The sequence below is a fragment of the Salmo salar genome, chromosome 07, assembly GCF_965601325.2.
Source record: "Salmo salar chromosome 07, fSalSal1, whole genome shotgun sequence".
Lineage (NCBI taxonomy): Eukaryota > Metazoa > Chordata > Actinopteri > Salmoniformes > Salmonidae > Salmo > Salmo salar.
The window spans coordinates 71,705,001-71,729,455 of record NC_138297.1 but is presented as its reverse complement, the minus strand read 5'-3'; the positions used below and the strand labels follow the sequence as shown (position 1 = coordinate 71,729,455).

The window sequence follows — 24,455 nt, the reverse complement described above, 5'->3', positions numbered from 1 at the left end:
TACAGGTATCAGGTCAGTGTGAATAGTTCTCTACAGGTATCAGGTGTGTGTGAATGGTTCTCTACAGGTATCAGGTCAGTGTGAATGGTTTTCTACAGGTATCAGGTCTGTGTGAATGGTTCTCTACAGGTATCAGGTCTGTGTGAATGGTTCTCTACAGGTATCAGGTCAGTGTGAATGGTTCACTACAGGTATCAGGTCAGTGTGAATGGTTCTCTACAGGTATCAGGTCAGTGTGAATGGTTCTCTACAGGTATCAGGTCTGTGTGAATGGTTCTCTACAGGTATCAGGTCAGTGTGAATAGTTCTCTACAGGTATCAGGTCTGTGTGAATAGTTCTCTACAGGTATCAGGTCAGTGTGAATGGTTCTCTACAGGTATCAGGTCAGTGTGAATGGTTCTCTACAGGTATCAGGTCAGTGTGAATGGTTCTCTACAGGTATCAGGTCAGTGTGAATAGTTCTCTACAGGTATCAGGTCTGTGTGAATGGTTCTCTACAGGTATCAGGTGGTTCTCTACAGGTATCAGGTCTGTGTGAATGGTTCTCTACAGGTATCAGGTCAGTGTGAATAGTTCTCTACAGGTATCAGGTCAGTGTGAATAGTTCTCTACAGGTATCAGGTCTGTGTGAATGGTTCTCTACAGGTATCAGGTGGTTCTCTACAGGTATCAGGTCTGTGTGAATGGTTCTCTACAGGTATCAGGTCAGTGTGAATGGTTCTCTACAGGTATCAGGTCTGTGTGAATGGTTCTCTACAGGTATCAGGTCAGTGTGAATGGTTCTCTACAGGTATCAGGTCAGTGTGAATAGTTCTCTACAGGTATCAGGTCTGTGTGAATGGTTCTCTACAGGTATCAGGTCTGTGTGAATGGTTCTCTACAGGTATCAGGTCTGTGTGAATGGTTCTCTACAGGTATCAGGTGGTTCTCTACAGGTATCAGGTCAGTGTGAATGGTTCTCTACAGGTATCAGGTCAGTGTGAATGGTTCTCTACAGGTATCAGGTCAGTGTGAATGGTTCTCTACAGGTATCAGGTCTGTGTGAATGGTTCTCTACAGGTATCAGGTCAGTGTGAATAGTTCTCTACAGGTATCAGGTCTGTGTGAATGGTTCTCTACAGGTATCAGGTCTGTGTGAATGGTTCTCTACAGGTATCAGGTCAGTGTGAATGGTTCTCTACAGGTATCAGGTCAGTGTGAATGGTTCTCTACAGGTATCAGGTCAGTGTGAATGGTTCTCTACAGGTATCAGGTCAGTGTGAATAGTTCTCTACAGGTATCAGGTCAGTGTGAATGGTTCTCTACAGGTATCAGGTCTGTGTGAATGGTTCTCTACAGGTATCAGGTCAGTGTGAATGGTTCTCTACAGGTATCAGGTCAGTGTGAATGGTTCTCTACAGGTATCAGGTCAGTGTGAATGGTTCTCTACAGGTATCAGGTCAGTGTGAATGGTTCTCTACAGGTATCAGGTCAGTGTGAATGGTTCTCTACAGGTATCAGGTCAGTGTGAATGGTTCTCTACAGGTATCAGGTCAGTGTGAATGGTTCTCTACAGGTATCAGGTCTGTGTGAATGGTTCTCTACAGGTATCAGGTCTGTGTGAATGGTTCTCTACAGGTATCAGGTCAGTGTGAATGGTTCTCTACAGGTATCAGGTCAGTGTGAATGGTTCTCTACAGGTATCATGTCTGTGTGAATGGTTCTCTACAGGTATCAGGTCAGTGTGAATGGTTCTCTACAGGTATCAGGTCAGTGTGAATAGTTCTCTACAGGTATCAGGTCAGTGTGAATGGTTCTCTACAGATATCAGGTGGTTCTCTACAGGTATCAGGTCTGTGTGAATGGTTCTCTACAGGTATCAGGTCAGTGTGAATGGTTCTCTACAGGTATCATGTCAGTGTGAATGGTTCTCTACAGGTATCAGGTCAGTGTGAATGGTTTTCTACAGGTATCAGGTCTGTGTGAATGGTTCTCTACAGGTATCAGGTCTGTGTGAATGGTTCTCTACAGGTATCAGGTCTGTGTGAATAGTTCTCTACAGGTATCAGGTCAGTGTGAATGGTTCTCTACAGGTATCAGGTCAGTGTGAATGGTTCTCTACAGGTATCAGGTCAGTGTGAATGGTTCTCTACAGGTATCAGGTGTGTGTGAATGGTTCTCTACAGGTATCAGGTCAGTGTGAATGGTTCTCTACAGGTATCAGGTCAGTGTGAATGGTTCTCTACAGGTATCAGGTCTGTGTGAATGGTTCTCTACAGGTATCAGGTCAGTGTGAATGGTTCTCTACAGGTATCAGGTCTGTGTGAATGGTTCTCTACAGGTATCAGGTCTGTGTGAATGGTTCTCTACAGGTATCAGGTCAGTGTGAATGGTTCTCTACAGGTATCAGGTCTGTGTGAATGGTTCTCTACAGGTATCAGGACAGTGTGAATAGTTCACTACAGGTATCAGGTCAGTGTGAATGGTTCTCTACAGGTATCAGGTCAGTGTGAATGGTTCTCTACAGGTATCAGGTCAGTGTGAATAGTTCTCTACAGGTATCAGGTCTGTGTGAATGGTTCGCTACAGGTATCAGGTCAGTGTGAATAGTTCTCTACAGGTATCAGGTCAGTGTGAATGGTTCTCTACAGGTATCAGGTCTGTGTGAATGGTTCTCTACAGGTATCAGGTCTGTGTGAATGGTTCTCTACAGGTATCAGGTCTGTGTGAATGGTTCTCTACAGATATCAGGTGGTTCTCTACAGATATCAGGTCAGTGTGAATGGTTCTCTACAGATATCAGGTGGTTCTCTACAGGTATCAGGTCTGTGTGAATGGTTCTCTACAGGTATCAGGTCAGTGTGAATGGTTCTCTACAGGTATCAGGTCAGTGTGAATGGTTCTCTACAGGTATCAGGTGGTTCTCTACAGGTATCAGGTCAGTGTGAATGGTTCTCTACAGGTATCAGGTCTGTGTGAATGGTTCTCTACAGGTATCAGGTCAGTGTGAATGGTTCTCTACAGGTATCAGGTCTGTGTGAATGGTTCTCTACAGGTATCAGGTCAGTGTGAATGGTTCTCTACAGGTATCAGGTGGTTCTCTACAGGTATCAGGTCTGTGTGAATGGTTCTCTACAGGTATCAGGTCAGTGTGAATGGTTCTCTACAGGTATCAGGTCTGTGTGAATGGTTCTCTACAGGTATCAGGTCAGTGTGAATAGTTCTCTACAGGTATCAGGTCTGTGTGAATGGTTCTCTACAGGTATCAGGTCAGTGTGAATAGTTCTCTACAGGTATCAGGTCAGTGTGAATAGTTCTCTACAGGTATCAGGTCAGTGTGAATAGTTCTCTACAGGTATCAGGTCAGTGTGAATGGTTCTCTACAGGTATCAGGTCTGTGTGAATGGTTCTCTACAGGTATCAGGTCAGTGTGAATAGTTCTCTACAGGTATCAGGTGGTTCTCTACAGGTATCAGGTCAGTGTGAATGGTTCTCTACAGGTATCAGGTCAGTGTGAATGGTTCTCTACAGGTATCATGTCAGTGTGAATGGTTCTCTACAGGTATCAGGTCTGTGTGAATGGTTCTCTACAGGTATCAGGTCAGTGTGAATGGTTCTCTACAGGTATCAGGTCAGTGTGAATGGTTCTCTACAGGTATCAGGTCAGTGTGAATGGTTCTCTACAGGTATCAGGTCAGTGTGAATGGTTCCCTACAGGTATCAGGTCAGTGTGAATGGTTCTCTACAGGTATCAGGTCAGTGTGAATGGTTCTCTACAGGTATCAGGTCAGTGTGAATGGTTCTCTACAGGTATCAGGTCAGTGTGAATGGTTCTCTACAGGTATCATGTCAGTGTGAATGGTTCTCTACAGGTATCAGGTCAGTGTGAATGGTTCTCTACAGGTATCAGGTCAGTGTGAATAGTTCTCTACAGGTATCAGGTCAGTGTGAATGGTTCTCTACAGGTATCAGGTCAGTGTGAATAGTTCTCTACAGGTATCAGGTCTGTGTGAATGGTTCTCTACAGGTATCAGGTCAGTGTGAATAGTTCTCTACAGGTATCAGGTCTGTGTGAATGGTTCTCTACAGGTATCAGGTCTGTGTGAATGGTTCTCTACAGGTATCAGGTCTGTGTGAATGGTTCTCTACAGGTATCAGGTCTGTGTGAATGGTTCTCTACAGGTATCAGGTGGTTCTCTACAGGTATCAGGTGGTTCTCTACAGGTATCAGGTCTGTGTGAATGGTTCTCTACAGGTATCAGGTCTGTGTGAATGGTTCTCTACAGGTATCAGGTGTGTGTGAATGGTTCTCTACAGGTATCAGGTCAGTGTGAATGGTTCTCTACAGGTATCAGGTCAGTGTGAATGGTTCTCTACAGGTATCAGGTCTGTGTGAATGGTTCTCTACAGGTATCAGGTCAGTGTGAATGGTTCTCTACAGGTATCAGGTCAGTGTGAATGGTTCTCTACAGGTATCAGGTCTGTGTGAATGGTTCTCTACAGGTATCAGGTCTGTGTGAATGGTTCTCTACAGGTATCAGGTCTGTGTGAATGGTTCTCTACAGGTATCAGGTCTGTGTGAATAGTTCTCTACAGGTATCAGGTCAGTGTGAATGGTTCTCTACAGGTATCAGGTCAGTGTGAATGGTTCTCTACAGGTATCAGGTCTGTGTGAATGGTTCTCTACAGGTATCAGGTCTGTGTGAATGGTTCTCTACAGGTATCAGGTCTGTGTGAATGGTTCTCTACAGGTATCAGGTCTGTGTGAATGGTTCTCTACAGGTATCAGGTCTGTGTGAATGGTTCTCTACAGGTATCAGGTCAGTGTGAATGGTTCTCTACAGGTATCAGGTCAGTGTGAATGGTTCTCTACAGGTATCAGGTCAGTGTGAATAGTTCTCTACAGGTATCAGGTGTGTGTGAATGGTTCTCTACAGGTATCAGGTCAGTGTGAATGGTTTTCTACAGGTATCAGGTCTGTGTGAATGGTTCTCTACAGGTATCAGGTCTGTGTGAATGGTTCTCTACAGGTATCAGGTCAGTGTGAATGGTTCACTACAGGTATCAGGTCAGTGTGAATGGTTCTCTACAGGTATCAGGTCAGTGTGAATGGTTCTCTACAGGTATCAGGTCTGTGTGAATGGTTCTCTACAGGTATCAGGTCAGTGTGAATAGTTCTCTACAGGTATCAGGTCTGTGTGAATAGTTCTCTACAGGTATCAGGTCAGTGTGAATGGTTCTCTACAGGTATCAGGTCAGTGTGAATGGTTCTCTACAGGTATCAGGTCAGTGTGAATGGTTCTCTACAGGTATCAGGTCAGTGTGAATAGTTCTCTACAGGTATCAGGTCTGTGTGAATGGTTCTCTACAGGTATCAGGTGGTTCTCTACAGGTATCAGGTCTGTGTGAATGGTTCTCTACAGGTATCAGGTCAGTGTGAATAGTTCTCTACAGGTATCAGGTCAGTGTGAATAGTTCTCTACAGGTATCAGGTCTGTGTGAATGGTTCTCTACAGGTATCAGGTGGTTCTCTACAGGTATCAGGTCTGTGTGAATGGTTCTCTACAGGTATCAGGTCAGTGTGAATGGTTCTCTACAGGTATCAGGTCTGTGTGAATGGTTCTCTACAGGTATCAGGTCAGTGTGAATGGTTCTCTACAGGTATCAGGTCAGTGTGAATAGTTCTCTACAGGTATCAGGTCTGTGTGAATGGTTCTCTACAGGTATCAGGTCTGTGTGAATGGTTCTCTACAGGTATCAGGTCTGTGTGAATGGTTCTCTACAGGTATCAGGTGGTTCTCTACAGGTATCAGGTCAGTGTGAATGGTTCTCTACAGGTATCAGGTCAGTGTGAATGGTTCTCTACAGGTATCAGGTCAGTGTGAATGGTTCTCTACAGGTATCAGGTCTGTGTGAATGGTTCTCTACAGGTATCAGGTCAGTGTGAATAGTTCTCTACAGGTATCAGGTCTGTGTGAATGGTTCTCTACAGGTATCAGGTCTGTGTGAATGGTTCTCTACAGGTATCAGGTCAGTGTGAATGGTTCTCTACAGGTATCAGGTCAGTGTGAATGGTTCTCTACAGGTATCAGGTCAGTGTGAATGGTTCTCTACAGGTATCAGGTCAGTGTGAATAGTTCTCTACAGGTATCAGGTCAGTGTGAATGGTTCTCTACAGGTATCAGGTCTGTGTGAATGGTTCTCTACAGGTATCAGGTCAGTGTGAATGGTTCTCTACAGGTATCAGGTCAGTGTGAATGGTTCTCTACAGGTATCAGGTCAGTGTGAATGGTTCTCTACAGGTATCAGGTCAGTGTGAATGGTTCTCTACAGGTATCAGGTCAGTGTGAATGGTTCTCTACAGGTATCAGGTCAGTGTGAATGGTTCTCTACAGGTATCAGGTCAGTGTGAATGGTTCTCTACAGGTATCAGGTCTGTGTGAATGGTTCTCTACAGGTATCAGGTCTGTGTGAATGGTTCTCTACAGGTATCAGGTCAGTGTGAATGGTTCTCTACAGGTATCAGGTCAGTGTGAATGGTTCTCTACAGGTATCATGTCTGTGTGAATGGTTCTCTACAGGTATCAGGTCTGTGTGAATGGTTCTCTGTAGGTATCAGGTCTGTGTGAATGGTTCTCTACAGGTATCAGGTCTGTGTGAATGGTTCTCTGTAGGTATCAGGTCTGTGTGAATGGTTCTCTACAGGTATCAGGTCAGTGTGAATGGTTCTCTACAGGTATCAGGTCTGTGTGAATGGTTCTCTACAGGTATCAGGTCTGTGTGAATGGTTCTCTACAGGTATCAGGTCTGTGTGAATGGTTCTCTACAGGTATCAGGACAGTGTGAATGGTTCTCTGTAGGTATCAGGTCTGTGTGAATAGTTCTCTACAGGTATCAGGTCTGTGTGAATAGTTCTCTACAGGTATCAGGTCTGTGTGAATGGTTCTCTACAGGTATCAGGTCTGTGTGAATGGTTCTCTACAGGTATCAGGTCTGTGTGAATGGTTCTCTACAGGTATCAGGTCTGTGTGAATGGTTCTCTACAGGTATCAGGTCAGTGTGAATGGTTCTCTACAGGTATCAGGTGGTTCTCTACAGGTATCAGGTCAGTGTGAATGGTTCTCTGTAGGTATCAGGTCTGTGTGAATGGTTCTCTACAGGTATCAGGTCAGTGTGAATGGTTCTCTACAGGTATCAGGTCTGTGTGAATGGTTCTCTACAGGTATCAGGTCTGTGTGAATGGTTCTCTACAGGTATCAGGTCAGTGTGAATAGTTCTCTACAGGTATCAGGTCAGTGTGAATGGTTCTCTACAGGTATCAGGTCAGTGTGAATGGTTCTCTACAGGTATCAGGTCTGTGTGAATGGTTCTCTACAGGTATCAGGTCAGTGTGAATGGTTCTCTACAGGTATCAGGTCAGTGTGAATGGTTCTCTACAGGTATCAGGTCAGTGTGAATGGTTCTCTACAGGTATCAGGTCTGTGTGAATGGTTCTCTACAGGTATCAGGTCAGTGTGAATGGTTCTCTACAGGTATCAGGTCTGTGTGAATGGTTCTCTGCAGGTATCAGGTCAGTGTGAATGGTTCTCTACAGGTATCAGGTCAGTGTGAATGGTTCACTACAGGTATCAGGTCAGTGTGAATGGTTCTCTACAGGTATCAGGTCTGTGTGAATGGTTCTCTACAGGTATCAGGTCAGTGTGAATGGTTCTCTACAGGTATCAGGTCTGTGTGAATGGTTCTCTACAGGTATCAGGTCAGTGTGAATGGTTCTCTACAGGTATCAGGTGTGTGTGAATGGTTCTCTACAGGTATCAGGTCTGTGTGAATGGTTCTCTACAGGTATCAGGTCAGTGTGAATGGTTCTCTACAGGTATCAGGTCTGTGTGAATGGTTCACTACAGGTATCAGGTCTGTGTGAATGGTTCTCTACAGGTATCAGGTCTGTGTGAATGGTTCTCTACAGGTATCAGGTCAGTGTGAATAGTTCTCTACAGGTATCAGGTCTGTGTGAATGGTTCTCTACAGGTATCAGGTCAGTGTGAATGGTTCTCTACAGGTATCAGGTCAGTGTGAATGGTTCTCTACAGGTATCAGGTCAGTGTGAATGGTTCTCTACAGGTATCAGGTCTGTGTGAATGGTTCACTACAGGTATCAGGTCTGTGTGAATGGTTCTCTACAGGTATCAGGTCTGTGTGAATGGTTCACTACAGGTATCAGGTCTGTGTGAATGGTTCTCTACAGGTATCAGGTCTGTGTGAATGGTTCTCTACAGGTATCAGGTCAGTGTGAATGGTTCTCTACAGGTATCAGGTCTGTGTGAATGGTTCTCTACAGGTATCAGGTCAGATCTAAGATTCAGATTTAGTTTTTTTAATGCAGAAACAACTCTCTGTTTCGCTCTCACGCACATGGTAGACAGACTAGAGACCACCAGTAAATGGTAGACAGACTAAGAGACCACCAGTAAATGGTAGACAGACTAGAGACCACCAGTAAATGGTAGACAGACTAAGAGACCACCAGTAAATGGTAGACAGACTAAGAGACCACCAGTAGACAGACTGAGACCACCAGTAAATGGTAGACAGACTAAGAGACCACCAGTAGACAGACTAAGAGACCACCAGTAGACAGACTAAGAGACCACCAGTAAACCGTAGACAGACTAAGAGACCACCAGTAGACAGACCAAGAGACCACCAGTAAATGGTAGACAGACCAAGAGACCACCAGTAGACAGACTAAGAGACCACCAGTAGACAGACTAAGAGACCACCAGTAGACAGACTAAGAGACCACCAGTAAATGGTAGACAGACCAAGAGACCACCAGTAGACAGACTAAGAGACCACCAGTAAATGGTAGACAGACTAAGAGACCACCAGTAAATGGTAGACAGACTAAGAGACCACCAGTAGACAGACTAAGAGACCACCAGTAGACAGACTAAGAGACCACCAGTAGACAGACTAAGAGACCACCAGTAAATGGTAGACAGACTAAGAGACCACCAGTAAATGGTAGACAGACTAAGAGACCACCAGTAAATGGTAGACAGACTAAGAGACCACCAGTAGACAGACTAAGAGACCACCAGTAGACAGACTAAGAGACCACCAGTAAATGGTAGACAGACTAAGAGACCACCAGTAAATGGTAGACAGACTAAGAGACCACCAGTAAACGGTAGACAGACTAAGAGACCACCAGTAGACAGACTAAGAGACCACCAGTAGACAGACTAAGAGACCACCAGTAGACAGACTAAGAGACCACCAGTAAATGGTAGACAGACTAAGAGACCACCAGTAAATGGTAGACAGACTAAGAGACCACCAGTAAATGGTAGACAGACTAAGAGACCACCAGTAAATGGTAGACAGACTAAGAGACCACCAGTAGACAGACTAAGAGACCACCAGTAAATGGTAGACAGACTAAGAGACCACCAGTAGACAGACTAAGAGACCACCAGTAAATGGTAGACAGACTAAGAGACCACCAGTAGACAGACTAAGAGACCACCAGTAAATGGTAGACAGACTAAGAGACCACCAGTAGACAGACTGAGACCACCAGTAGACAGACCAAGAGACCACCAGTAAATGGTAGACAGACTAAGATACCACCAATTAATGGTAGACAGACTAAGAGACCACCAGTAGACAGACTAAGAGACCACCAGTAAATGGTAGACAGACTAAGAGACCACCAGTTAATGGTAGACAGACTAAGAGACCACCAGTAAATGGTAGACAGACTAAGAGACCACCAGTAGACAGACTAAGAGACCACCAGTAAATGGTAGACAGACTAAGAGACCACCAGTAAATGGTAGACAGACTAGAGACCACCAGTAGACAGACTGAGACCACCAGTAGACAGACCAAGAGACCACCAGTAAATGGTAGACAGACTAAGAGACCACCAGTAGACAGACTGAGACCACCAGTAAATGGTAGACAGACTAAGAGACCACCAGTAAATGGTAGACAGACTAAGAGACCACCAGTAGACAGACTAAGAGACCACCAGTAGACAGACTAAGAGACCACCAGTAAATGGTAGACAGACTAAGAGACCACCAGTAGACAGACTGAGACCACCAGTAGACAGATCAAGAGACCACCAGTAAATGGTAGACAGACTAAGAGACCCCCAGTAGACAGACTGAGACCACCAGTAAATGGTAGACAGACTAAGAGACCACCAGTAAATGGTAGACAGACTAAGAGACCACCAGTAGACAGACTAAGAGACCACCAGTAGACAGACTGAGACCACCAGTAAATGGTAGACAGACTAAGAGACCACCAGTAGACAGACTGAGACCACCAGTAAATGGTAGACAGACTAAGAGACCACCAGTAGACAGACTAAGAGACCACCAGTAGACAGACTAAGAGACCACCAGTAAATGGTAGACAGACTAAGAGACCAGCAGTAAATGGTAGACAGACTAAGAGACCACCAGTAGACAGACTAAGAGACCACCAGTAGACAGACTGAGACCACCAGTAGACAGATCAAGAGACCACCAGTAGACAGACTAAGAGACCACCAGTAAATGGTAGACAGACTAAGAGACCACCAGTAGACAGACTGAGACCACCAGTAGACAGATCAAGAGACCACCAGTAGACAGACTAAGAGACCACCAGTAGACAGACTGAGACCACCAGTAGACAGATCAAGAGACCACCAGTAGACAGACTAAGAGACCACCAGTAAATGGTAGACAGACTAAGAGACCACCAGTAGACAGACTAAGAGACCACCAGTAGACAGACTGAGACCACCAGTAAATGGTAGACAGACTAAGAGACCACCAGTAGACAGACTGAGACCACCAGTAAATGGTAGACAGACTAAGAGACCACCAGTAGACAGACTAAGAGACCACCAGTAGACAGACTAAGAGACCACCAGTAAATGGTAGATTGACTCTCTATGTCTCTCTGACTGTCCCTATGTCTGTCTGACTGTCTCTCTGACTGTCTCTCTGACGGTCTGACTGACTGTCTCTATCTCATACTGTCTGACTGTCTCTATGTCTGTCTGACTGTCTTTTTGTCTGTCTGACTGTCTCTCTGTCTGTCTGTCTGTCTGTCTGACTGCCTCTATGTCAGTCTGACTGTCTCCATGTCTGTCTGACTGTCTGTCTGACTGTCTTCATGTCTGTCTGACTGTCTCCATGTCTGTCTGTCTGACTGTCTCTCTGTCTGACGGTCTCTCTGTCTGACGGTCTCTCTGTCTGTCTGACTGTTTCTATGTCTGTCTGACTGTCTGTCTGACTGTCTCTATGTCTGACTGTCTCGATGTCTGTCTGACTGTCTCACTGTCTCTATGTCTGTCTTTCTGTCTGTCTAACTGTCTCTCTGCCTGTCTGACTGTATCTATGTCTGTCTGACTGTTTCTATGTCTGTCTGACTGTCTGTCTGTCTGACTGTCTCTATGTCTCTCTGACTGTCCCTATGTCTGTCTGACTGTCTCTCTGACTGTCTCTCTGACGGTCTGACTGACTGTCTATATCTCATACTGTCTGACTGTCTCTATGTCTGTCTGACTGTCTTTTTGTCTACCTGACTGTCTCTCTGACTGTCTCTCTGTCTGACGGTCTCTCTGTCTGACGGTCTCTCTGTCTGTCTGACTGTCTGTCTGACTGTCTCTATGTCTTTCTGTCTGACTGACTGTCTGTCTGCCCATAGGAACCTACTGGAGAGCCCGTCCCTAAACGACCAAGGGGTCGTCCCAGAGGCAGCAAGAACAAATGCCCCTCCAAGGCAGCCGCCAGGGTGAGAACCATGCTACTGAACTTTAACACACACACGCACGCACGCGCACGCACGCACGCACGCACGCACGCACGCACGCACGCACGCACGCACGCACACACACACACACACACACACACACACACACACACACACACACACACACACACACACACACACACACACACACACACACACACACACCCTGACACCTCATCACCTCACCCTAACCCTGACACACATGCAGTGACACAGTGCTATTGTATATATAGGAATTCAACCCTTGTCCTATGGGTGGCCCCAGCAGGAATTAAACCCTTGTCCTATGGGTGGCCCCAGCAGGAATTCAACCCTTGTCCTATGGGTGGCCCCAGCAGGAATTAAACCCTTGTCCTATGGGTGGCCCCAGCAGGAATTCAAACCTTGTCCTATGGGTGGCCCCAGCAGGAATTAAACCCTTGTCCTATGGGTGGCCCCAGCAGGAATTAAACCCTTGTCCTATGGGTGGCCCCAGCAGGAATTAAACCCTTGTCCTATGGGTGGCCCCAGCAGGAATTAAACCCTTGTCCTATGGGTGGCCCCAGCAGGAATTAAACCCTTGTCCTATGGGTGGCCCCAGCAGGAATTAAACCCTCGTTCTATGGGTGGCCCCAGCAGGAATTCAACCCACGTTCCTGGCATTGTAAACATTGTTTTGTAAAACAACAGTAGGATGACTCATGTATTTGGCAGATTATTGTCAATGCAATGACAACACGTCCAAATCTAGACTCCCATTTCAGCAGCTTCCTTCTATGAGCCAACAGGCAGCAGTCTACAGCAGCTTCCTTCTATGAGCCAACAGGCAAGCAGTCTACAGCAGCTTCCTTCTATGAGCCAACAGGCAGCAGTCTACAGCAGCTTCCTTCTATGAGCCAACAGGCAGCAGTCTACAGCAGCTTCCTTTCTTATGAGCCAACAGGCAGCAGTGGTCACCAACATTTTTCTGAGCCCAGGTCACTTTCTGAGTCAAAACGCAAGCCGATGATCTACCGCTGAGATTTTTTTATAAACATGACTTAAAAAAACATCATTTTATTTATTTATTTCATTTCACCTTAATTTAACCAGGTAGGCTAGTTGAGAACAAGTTCTCATTTACAACTGCTGTAATGAGGTCTGTGTGTAGCTGGTGTAGAGGAGTCAGGCGCAGGACAGCAGATATGAGTAAATAAACGCCATTTACTCAAAATAGACAAATATAATACAATAATCTAGCCCACATAACGGACCGTCTTACATACAAACAATCACTCACAAACAAACATGGAGGAACAGAGGGTTAAATAATGAACAAGTAATTGGGGGGATTGAAACCAGGTGTGTAAGACAAAGACAAAACAAATGAAAAATGAAAAGTGGATCGGCGATGGCTAGAAGGCCGGTGGACGTCGACCGCCGAACGCCGCCCGAACAAGGAGAGGGACCGACTTCAGTGGAGGTCGTGACAACTGTGACCCGGCCAAGATAAAGCAAAGCAGTGGTACACAAACAACAACACAGAGTTACACATGGAATAAGCAAACATACAGTCAATAATACAATACAAAGAGTCTATATACAGTGTGTGCTAATGAGGTAGGATAAGGGAGGTAAGGCAATAAATAGGCTATAGTGGCGAAATAATTACAATATAGCAATTAAACACTGGAGTGATAGATGTGCAGAAGATGAGTGTGCAAGTAGAGATACTGGGGTGCAAAGGAGCAAGATAAATAAATAAATACAGTATGGGGATGAGGTAGTAGGATGGGCTATTTACAGATGGGCTATGTACAGGTGCAGTGATCTGTGAGCTGCTCTGACAGCTGGTGCTTAAAGCTAGTGAGGGAGATATGAGTCTCCAGCTTCAGTGATTTTTTGCAGTTTGTTCCAGTCATTGGCAGCAGAGAACTGGAAGGAAAGGCAGCCAAAGGAGGAATTGGCTTTGGGGGTGACCAGTGAGATATACCTGCTGGAGCACGTGCTACGAGTGGGTGCTGCTATGGTGACCAGTGAACTGAGATAAGGCGGGGCTTTACCTAGCAGAACTTATAGATGACCTGGAGCCAGTGGGTTTGGCGACGAATATGAAGCGAGGGTCAGCCGACGAGAGCATACAGGTCGAAGTGGTGGGTAGTATATGGGGCTTTGGTGACAAAACGGATGGTGCTGTGATAGACTGCATCCAATTTGCTGAGTAGAGTGTTGGAGGCTATTTTGTAAATGACATCACCGAAGTTGAGGATCGGTAGGATAGTCAGTTTTACGACGGTATGTTTGGCAGCATGAGTGAAGGATGCTTTGTTGTGAAATAGGAAGCCGGTTCTAGATTTAATTTTGCTTCGGAGATGTTTAAAGTGAGTCTGGAAGGAGAGTTTACAGTCTAACCAGACACCCAGGTATTTGTAGTTGTCCACATATTCTAAGTCAGAGCCGTCCAGAGTAGTGATGCTGGACGGGCGGGCAGGTGCAGGCAGCGAGTGGTTGAAGAGGATGCATTTAGTTTTACTTGTATTTAGGAGCAGTTGGAGGCCATGGAAGGAGTGTTGTATGGCGTTGAATCTCGTCTGGAGGGTTGTTAACACAGTGTCCAAAGAGGGGCCAGAGGTATACAGAATGGTGTCGTCTGCGTAGAGGTGGATCAGAGAATCACCAGCAGCAAGAGCGACATCATTGATGTAAACAGAGAAAAGAGTCGGCCCCGAGAATTGAACCCTGTGGCTCCCCCATAGAGACAGCCAGAGGCCCGGACAACAGGCCCTCCGATAAGTCTATGCAACATTAACCAATTAAAAACAGTTGTGTAGCAATGCGGTTTGTGCAGTAGGCTGTAGGCCCAATAAATTATCACTGCATATTGACTATTCTTAAATTGCCCTGTCAATGTTGTTCTTCTCAGACCATTTTATATTTATATTTCAAAACGTGAGGCATATGATCACACTGGTAATTGTTCATTTGTTGTATTAATTGTGAGGCATAAATTGAATTAGCTTTTATTTTTACTGGACTGATGGTGCTTGCATCTGATGGTCAGTCTCAGCAATGGAGGGAGAGAGGGAAGGAGAGGGGAAGGAGAGAGAGAGAGAGGGAAGGAGAGAGCAGCAGAGAGGCTGCATCTGATGGTCAGTCTCAGCAGCGGAGGAGAGAGAGGGAAGGAGAGAGGGAGAAAGAGAGAGAGAGAGAGGGAAGGAGAGAGAGAGAGAGAGAGAGAGAGAGAGAGTAGTAGAGAGGCTGCATCTGATGGTCAGTCTCAGCAGCGGAGGTAGAGAGGGAAGGAGAGAGGGAGAAAGAGAGAGAGAGAGGGAAGGAGAGAGAGAGAGAGAGAGAGTAGTAGAGAGGCTGCATCTGATGGTCAGTCTCAGCAGCGGAGGTAGAGAGGGAAGGAGAGAGGGAGAAAGAGAGAGAGAGAGAGAGGGAAGGAGAGAGGGAGAAAGAGAGAGAGAGAGGGAAGGAGAGAGGGAGAAAGAGAGAGAGAGGGAAGGAGAGAGGGAGAAAGAGAGAGAGAGAGAGAGGGAAGGAGAGAGGGAGAAAGAGAGAGAGAGAGAGGGAAGGAGATAGGGAGAAAGAGAGAGAGAGAGGGGAGGAGGAGAGGGAGAAAGAGAGAGAGAGAGGGAAGGAGAGAGGGAGAAAGAGAGAGAGAGAGGGAAGGAGAGAGGGAGAAAGAGAGAGAGAGAGGGAAGGAGAGAGGGAGAGAGAGAGGGAAGGAGAGAGGGAGAAAGAGAGAGAGAGAGAGGAAGGAGAGAGGGAGAAAGAGAGAGAGAGAGGGAAGGAGAGAGGGAGAAAGAGAGAGAGAGAGGGAAGGAGAGAGGGAGAAAGAGAGAGAGGAGAGGGAAGGAGAGAGGGAGAGAGAGAGGGAAGGAGAGAGGGAGAAAGAGAGAGAGAGAGGGAAAGAGAGAGGGAGAAAGAGAGAGAGAGAGGGAAGGAGAGAGGGAGAAAGAGAGAGAGAGAGGGAAGGAGAGAGGGAGAAAGAGAGAGAGAGAGGGAAGGAGATAGGGAGAAAGAGAGAGAGAGAGGGAAGGAGAGAGGGAGAAAGAGAGAGAGAGAGGGAAGGAGAGAGGGAGAAAGAGAGAGAGAGAGGGAAGGAGAGAGGGAGAAAGAGAGAGCACCGTCCCTCTGTTCTTCCTCCCTCCGCTGACTGACCATCAGTCTTCCAGCTGATGGAGAAACTCCAGTCACACTTCATTGTTTTCTGGCCTCATGCACCAGTTCATGTTGTTACTCGTATGACCAGAGAACGTGAAATATTCCTCCATATTAAAAAATGGACACAAGCCGTTAATAACAATGCACGTCTATCGATACACTTTGTAATGTGAGTGGATAAGGGAGCGGCCATTTTATGGCTTTATGAAAGTGTTGAATAAAGTGTTGACAGTGCTGAATAACTTAAACATGAACTTACTCTTATAAACAGCAGCTATTTGCTGTATGTTTATATTTAGGTGCTGGTAATGTGTGTATTTAGGTGCTGTTAATGTTTATATTTAGGTACTGGTAATGTTTATATTTAGGTGCTGGTAATGTTTATATTTAGGTGCTGGTAATGTTTATATTTAGGTGCTGGTAATGTTTATATTTAGGTGCTGGTAATGTTTATATTTAGGTGCTGGTAATGTGTGTATTTAGGTGCTGGTAATGTTTATATTTAGGTACTGGTAATGTTTATATTTAGGTGCTGGTAATGTTTATATTTAGGTGCTGGTAATGTTTATATTTAGGTGCTGGTAATGTTTATATTTAGGTGCTGGTAATGTGTGTATTTAGGTGCTGGTAATGTTTATATTTAGGTACTGGTAATGTTTATATTTAGGTGCTGGTAATGTTTATATTTAGGTGCTGGTAATGTTTATATTTAGGGTGCTGGTAATGTTTATATTTAGGTGCTGGTAATGTGTGTATTTAGGTGCTGGTAATGTTTATATTTAGGTACTGGTAATGTTTATATTTAGGTGCTGGTAATGTTTATATTTAGGTGCTGGTAATGTTTATATTTAGGTGCTGGTAATGTTTATATTTAGGTGCTGGTAATGTGTGTATTTAGGTGCTGGTAATGTTTATATTTAGGTACTGGTAATGTTTATATTTAGGTGCTGGTAATGTTTATATTTAGGTGCTGGTAATGTTTATATTTAGGTGCTGGTAATGTATATATTTAGGTGCTGGTAATGTTTATATTTAGGTGCTGGTAATGTTTATATTTAGGTGCTGGTAATGTATATATTTAGGTGCTGGTAATGTTTATATTTAGGTGCTGGTAATGTAATATATTTAGGTGCTGGTAATGTTTATATTTAGGTGCTGGTAATGTTTATATTTAGGTGCTGGTAATGTTTATATTTAGGTGCTGGTAATGTTTATATTTAGGTGCTGGTAATGTTTATATTTAGGTGCTGGTAATGTATATATTTAGGTGCTGGTAATGTTTATATTTAGGTGCTGGTAATGTTTATATTTAGGTGCTGGTAATGTTTATATTTAGGTGCTGGTAATGTATATATTTAGGTGCTGGTAATGTTTATATTTAGGTGCTGGTAATGTTTATATTTAGGTGCTGGTAATGTTTATATTTAGGTGCTGGTAATGTTTATATTTAGGTGCTGGTAATGTATATATTTAGGTGCTGGTAATGTATATATTTAGGTGCTGGTAATGTTTATATTTAGGTGCTGGTAATGTTTATATTTAGGTGCTGGTAATGTATATATTTAGGTGCTGGTAATGTATATATTTAGGTGCTGGTAATGTATATATTTAGGTGCTGGTAATGTTTATATTTAGGTGCTGGTAATGTATATATTTAGGTGCTGGTAATGTATATATTTAGGTGCTGGTAATGTTTATATTTAGGTGCTGGTAATGTATATATTTAGGTGCTGGTAATGTTTATATTTAGGTGCTGGTAATGTTTATATTTAGGTGCTGGTAATGTTTATATTTAGGTGCTGGTAATGTTTATATTTAGGTGCTGGTAATGTTTATATTTAGGTGCTGGTAATGTTTATATTTAGGTGCTGGTAATGATTACAATACCAAGTTGTCTAACAATACGACAGACTGTTAACCAGTCAAGTTGTCTAACAATACGACAGACTGTTAACCAGTCAAGTTGTCTAACAATACGACAGACTGTTAACCAGTCAAGTTGTCTAACAATACGACAGACTGTTAACCAGTCAAGTTGTCTAACAATACGACAGAAGACTGTTAACCAGTCAAGTTGTCTAACAATACGACAGACTGTTAACCAGTCAAGTTGTCTAACAATACGACAGACTGTTAACCAGTCAAGTTGTCTCACAATACGACAGAAGACTGTTAACCAGTCAAGTTGTCTAACAATACGACAGACTGTTAACCAGTCAAGTTGTCTCACAATACGACAGAAGACTGTTAACCAGTCAAGTTCCAGTCTGACTTAATCCCTGCTGTAAACATGTCTGTGTCCCAAATGCCTCTGGTCAAAAATAGTGCACTAATTCGGGAATAGAGTGTAATTTGAGACACGGCCCCTGTCTGGCGGCATCTCGTCTGTGTGTCTGTCTGGGGGCATCTCGTCTGTGTGTCTGTCTGGGGGCATCTCGTCTGTGTGTCTGTCTGGGGCATCTCGTCTGTGTGTCTGTCTGGGGGCATCTACTCTGTGTGTCTGTCTGGGGGCATCTCGTCTGTGTGTCTGTCTGGGGGCATCTCGTCTGTGTGTCTGTCTGGGGGCATCTCGTCTGTGTGTCTGTCTGGGGGCATCTCGTCTGTGTGTCTGTCTGGGGGCATCTCGTCTGTGTGTCTGTCTGGCGGCATCTCGTCTGTGTGTCTGTCTGGGGGCATCTCGTCTGTGTGTCTGTCTGGGGGCATCTCGTCTGTGTGTCTGTCTGGGGGCATCTCGTCTGTGTGTCTGTCTGGGGGCATCTACTCTGTGTGTCTGTCTGGGGGCATCTCGTCTGTGTGTCTGTCTGGGGGCATCTCGTCTGTGTGTCTGTCTGGGGGCATCTCGTCTGTGTGTCTGTCTGGGGCATCTCGTCTGTGTGTCTGTCTGGGGGCATCTCGTCTGTGTGTCTGTCTGGGGGCATCTCGTCTGTGTGTCTGTCTGGGGGCATCTCGTCTGTGTGTCTGTCTGGGGGCATCTCGTCTGTGTGTCTGTCTGGGGGCATCTCGTCTGTGTGTCTGTCTGGGGGCATCTCGTCTGTGTGTCTGTCTGGGGGCATCTCGTCTGTGTGTCTGTCTGGGGCATCTCGTCTGTGTGTCTGTCTGGGGGCATCTCGTCTGTGTGTCTGTCTGGGGGCATCTCGTCTGTGTGTCTGTCTGGGGGCATCTCGTCTGTGTGTCTGTCTGGGGGCATCTCGTCTGTGTGTCTGTCTGGGGGCATCTCGTCTGTGTGTCTGTCTGGGGGCATCTCGTCTGTGTGTCTGTCTGGGGGCATCACGTCTGTGTGTCTGTCTGGGGGCATCTCGTCTGTGTGTCTGTCTGGGGCATCTCGTCTGTGTGTCTGTCTGCAGCACACCATGGGAATAAGGGTGGAATGTAGAAAATTCGAGCTTGTCTACAGACACAGGTTGAAAACGTCCCTGAGGAAAAAATGTCAACATAAATGTGTTATTGTGCGAATCATCATCTCACTAGCTTTTAGTCCTTTAGGCTTGTTGGTTTGTTGAGATGTAGTTGGCTCTAGTCTGTGCTTTGACGTTTGGTGACTGGTAGGCTAGTAACCTCCAGAGCAGTAGGGGTGGTTGTGGGGATGTTTGGCAGATAAGAGATAATCTCAGCAGAGAGATGAGGCTGTGAGACGAGCCACCTGCAGAGGGGATCTCTCTGAGACAGGGGAGGACTGGCCATAGGGCAGTAAGAGTTGATGGCCCATCTTTAGCCCGGTGGGCCTGTCTGAATTGGAGTTTTTGCACAAAATGATCATTATTTGGCTGATAATGGAGGCCTTCAAGGGAAATTGCGTTGGCCATTCATCAATGCCTTTCCTGATAAGTACAACATAGCATAGTTTTCCACCCAGTCATCACTACACTCAGGTTGACTCAGTTAACATCACAAAGCCACACTATATTTACCCTGCATTCCTGTTTGGTTGGGTAAGGGATACCTAGGCTAGAATTCCCCTGGAACCTGGGACAGGGCTCTTGGCTCTCTGGTGGAGGAGGAGGAGGTGGAGGAGGAAGAGGAGGAGGAGGTGGAAGAGGAGGAGGGGGAGGTAGAGGAGGGGGAGGTGGGAGGAGGAGGAGGTAGGAGGAGAGGAGGAGGTAGAGGAGGAGGAGGAGGAGGTGAAGAGGAGGAGGAGGTGGAAGTGGAGGAGGGGGAGGTAGAGGAGGTGGAAGAGGAGGAGGAGGTGGAAGAGAGAGGAGGGGGGAGGTAGAGGAGGTGGAAGAGGAGGAGGAGGTGGAAGAGGAGGAGGGGGAGGTAGAGGAGGTGGAGGAGGTAGAAAAGGAGGAGGAGGAGGGGGGAGGAGGAGGAGGTGGAGGTAGAAATGGAGGAGGTAGAGGAGGAGGAGGAGGTGGAGGTAGAAAAGGAGGAGGAGGTGGAGGTGGAAGAGGAGGAGGAAGAGGAGGCGGTAGAGAGGAGGAGGGAGGAGGAGGAGGAGAGGTGGGGAGGTAGAAAGGAGGAGGAGGTGGAGGTAGAAGAGGAGGTGGAGGAGGGGGAGGTAGAGGAGGAGGTAGAGGAAGAGGAGGGGGGTCGGAGGTAGAGGAGGTGGTTGAAGAGGAGTTGGAGGGGTAGGAGGAGTAGGAAGTAGAGGAGGAGGTGGAGGTGGAAGAGGAGGAGGTAGAGGAGGAGGTGGAGGTAGACGAGAAGGAGGAAGAGGAGGAAGTAGAGGAGGAGGTGGAGGTAGAGGAGGAGGTGGAGGTAGACGAGAAGGAGGTGGAAGAGGAGGAGGTGGAAGAGGAGGAGGTAGAAGAGGAGGTGGAGGAGTTAGAGGACGAGGCAGTCACAGAGACATGAGAAGAAGAAGCCGTATAGCTCTACCGTCTGAGACAATTATCAAATAAAATGTTATTGGTCGCGTACACATATTTGCCAGATTTTATCGCAGGTGCAGCGATAACCCAACTACATGGAACCCAAAAGAGTTCTACCTGGAACCAAAAAGGGTTCTACCAGAAACCAAAAAGGGTTCTCCTGTGGGAGACAGTGGAAGAACCCTTTTGGAACCCTTTTATCTAAGAGTGTACTTTTGACCAGGGCCCATAGTGGACTGATTACAGTGAAGCTGTTAGTGTTAGGATGAGCTCAGAGACTGGAACAAGATGTAACTTCCTGTCTGACATACCTGCTTATCTTGCTGCTACTCCTCTGATATAGAGCATGGTAGGAGGGAGGGAGGGAGGGAGGAGGGAGGGAGGGAGGGAGGGAGGGAGGGAGGGAGGGGGAGGGATGGATGGAGGAGGAGAGGAAAGGTTCTACATAGAACCCAAAAGGGTTCTTCAAAGGGTTCTCCTATGGGGAGAGCCAAAGAACCATTCTGGAAGTCTTTTTTCTAACAGTGTATCACTGATTGTAAGTAGCTCTGGATAAGAGTCTTTTTTCTAACAGTGTATCACTGATTGTAAGTAGCTCTGGGATAAGAGCCTTTTTTCTAACAGTGTATAACTGATTGTAAGTAGCTCTGGATAAGAGTCTTTTTTCTAACAGTGTATAACTGATTGTAAGTAGCTCTGGGATAAGAGTATCTGATACATTTCAAAGATGTCAAATGTCATGGTAATGTATTTGTTTTTATCTGTTATCCCTGCAGGGGGATAAATAAATAACAACTATCATATATGAGAAATATTTCTATATATATTTCTAGATGTATTTCTTGATATATTTCTAGATTTATTTCTTGATATATTTCTACATATATTTCTAGATGTATTTCTTGATATATTTCTAGATTTATTTATTGATATATTTCTACATATATTTCTAGATATTTTTCTAGATTTATTTCTGATATGTTTCTAGATTTATTTTCTATATGTTGTGTCTAATGACGAGTCTTGTGTTTGCTTTGCAGAAAGCCCTGGCCTCTGGAGAGAAGAGACCTAGAGGCAGACCCAGGAAATGGGTGAGTCACCTTTGACCCCATTCCACCAAACACTGAGTGTGGTGTGTGTGTGTGTGTGTGTGTGTGTGTGTGTGGTGTGTGTGTGTGTGTGTGTGTGTGTGTGTGTGGTGTGTGTGCGCGCGTGTGTGTGCGCGTGCGTGCATGTATGCACATCCATGCTCGTATATGGAAATCTCAACACGACACAACCAACTCCCCCACAAGGCGTTTTAAATGATTTAGATTAAAGGGTATGTTAGAGGTATCAGGGTGGATATATTTAGGTTAAAGGGTATGTTAGAGGTATCAGGGTGGATATATTTAGATTAAAGGGTATGTTAGAGGTATCAGGGTGGATATATTTAGATTAAAGGGTATGTTAGAGGTATCAGGGTGGATATATTTAGGTTAAAGGGTATGTTAGAGGTATCAGGGTGGATATATTTAGATTAAAGGGTATGTTAGAGGTATCAGGGTGGATATATTTAGATTAAAGGGTATGTTAGAGGTATCAGGGTGGATATATTTAGATTAAAGGGTATGTTAGAGGTATCAGGGTGGATATATTTAGATTAAAGGGTATGTTAGAGGTATCAGTGTGGATATATTTAGATTAAAGGGTATGTTAGAGGTATCAGGGTGGATATATTTAGATTAAAGGGTATGTTAGAGGTATCAGGGTGGATATATTTAGATTAAAGGGTATGTTAGAGGTATCAGGGTGGATATATTTAGATTAAAGGGTATGTTAGAGGTATCAGGGTGGATATATTTAGATTAAAGGGTATGTTAGAGGTATCAGGGTGGATATATTTAGATTAAAGGGTATGTTAGAGGTATCAGGGTGGATATATTTAGATTAAAGGGTATGTTAGAGGTATCAGGGTGGATATATTTAGATTAAAGGGTATGTTAGAGGTATCAGGGTGGACTATATTTAGATTAAAGGGTATGTTAGAGGTATCAGGGTGGATATATTTAGATTAAAGGGTATGTTAGAGGTATCAGGGTGGATATATTTAGATTAAAGGGTATGTTAGAGGTATCAGGGTGGATATATTTAGATTAAAGGGTATGTTAGAGGTATCAGGGTGGATATATTTAGATTAAAGGGTATGTTAGAGGTATCAGGGTGGATATATTTAGATTAAAGGGTATGTTAGAGGTATCAGGGTGGATATATTTAGATTAAAGGGTATGTTAGAGGTATCAGGGTGGATATATTTAGATTAAAGGGTATGTTAGAGGTATCAGGGTGGATATATTTAGATTAAAGGGTATGTTAGAGGTATCAGGGTGGATATATTTAGATTAAAGGGTATGTTAGAGGTATCAGGGTGGATATATTTAGATTAAAGGGTATGTTAGAGGTATCAGGGTGGATATATTTAGATTAAAGGGTATGTTAGAGGTATCAGGGTGGATATATTTAGATTAAAGGGTATGTTAGAGGTATCAGGGTGGATATATTTAGATTAAAGGGTATGTTAGAGGTATCAGGGTGGATATATTTAGATTAAAGGGTATGTTAGAGGTATCAGGGTGGATATATTTAGATTAAAGGGTATGTTAGAGGTATCAGGGTGGATATATTTAGGTTAAAGGGTATGTTAGAGGTATCAGGGTGGATATATTTAGATTAAAGGGTATGTTAGAGGTATCAGGGTGGATATATTTAGATTAAAGGGTATGTTAGAGGTATCAGGGTGGATATATTTAGATTAAAGGGTATGTTAGAGGTATCAGGGTGGATATATTTAGATTAAAGGGTATGTTAGAGGTATCAGGGTGGATATATTTAGATTAAAGGGTATGTTAGAGGTATCAGGGTGGATATATTTAGGTTAAAGGGTATGTTAGAGGTATCAGGGTGGATATATTTAGATTAAAGGGTATGTTAGAGGTATCAGGGTGGATATATTTAGGTTAAAGGGTATGTTAGAGGTATCAGGGTGGATATATTTAGATTAAAGGGTATGTTAGAGGTATCAGGGTGGATATATTTAGATTAAAGGGTATGTTAGAGGTATCAGGGTGGATATATTTAGATTAAAGGGTATGTTAGAGGTATCAGGGTGGATATATTTAGATTAAAGGGTATGTTAGAGGTATCAGGGTGGATATATTTAGATTAAAGGGTATGTTAGAGGTATCAGGGTGGATATATTTAGATTAAAGGGTATGTTAGAGGTATCAGGGTGGATATATTTAGATTAAAGGGTATGTTAGAGGTATCAGGGTGGATATACTTAGATTAAAGGGTATGTTAGAGGTATCAGGGTGGATATATTTAGATTAAAGGGTATGTTAGAGGTGTCAGGGTGGATATATTTAGATTAAAGGGTATGTTAGAGGTATCAGGGTGGATATATTTAGGTTAAAGGGTATGTTAGAGGTATCGGGGTGGATATATTTAGATTAAAGGGTATGTTAGAGGTATCAGGGTGGATCTATTTAGATTAAAGGGTATGTTAGAGGTATCAGGGTGGATATATTTAGATTAAAGGGTATGTTAGAGGTATCAGGGTGGATATATTTAGGTTAAAGGGTATGTTAGAGGTATCAGGGTGGATATATTTAGGTTAAAGGGTATGTTAGAGGTATCAGGGTGGATATATTTAGGTTAAAGGGTATGTTAGAGGTATCAGGGTG

The 24,455-nt window shown here is 44.5% G+C and overlaps 1 protein-coding gene across 1 annotated transcript in view; it reads left to right on the top strand.

Annotated features, from left to right (window-relative positions):
- LOC123743791 (uncharacterized) overlaps positions 1-24,455 on the top strand; it is a 119,900-nt gene that overhangs the window by 9,253 nt on the left and 86,192 nt on the right. Inside the window, exons 2-3 of the mRNA XM_082978040.1 lie at positions 11,693-11,779; positions 21,774-21,824. Of these exons, the coding sequence (XP_082834166.1) occupies positions 11,693-11,779; positions 21,774-21,824 (138 nt within the window). The remainder of the gene's footprint in view (positions 1-11,692; positions 11,780-21,773; positions 21,825-24,455) is intronic.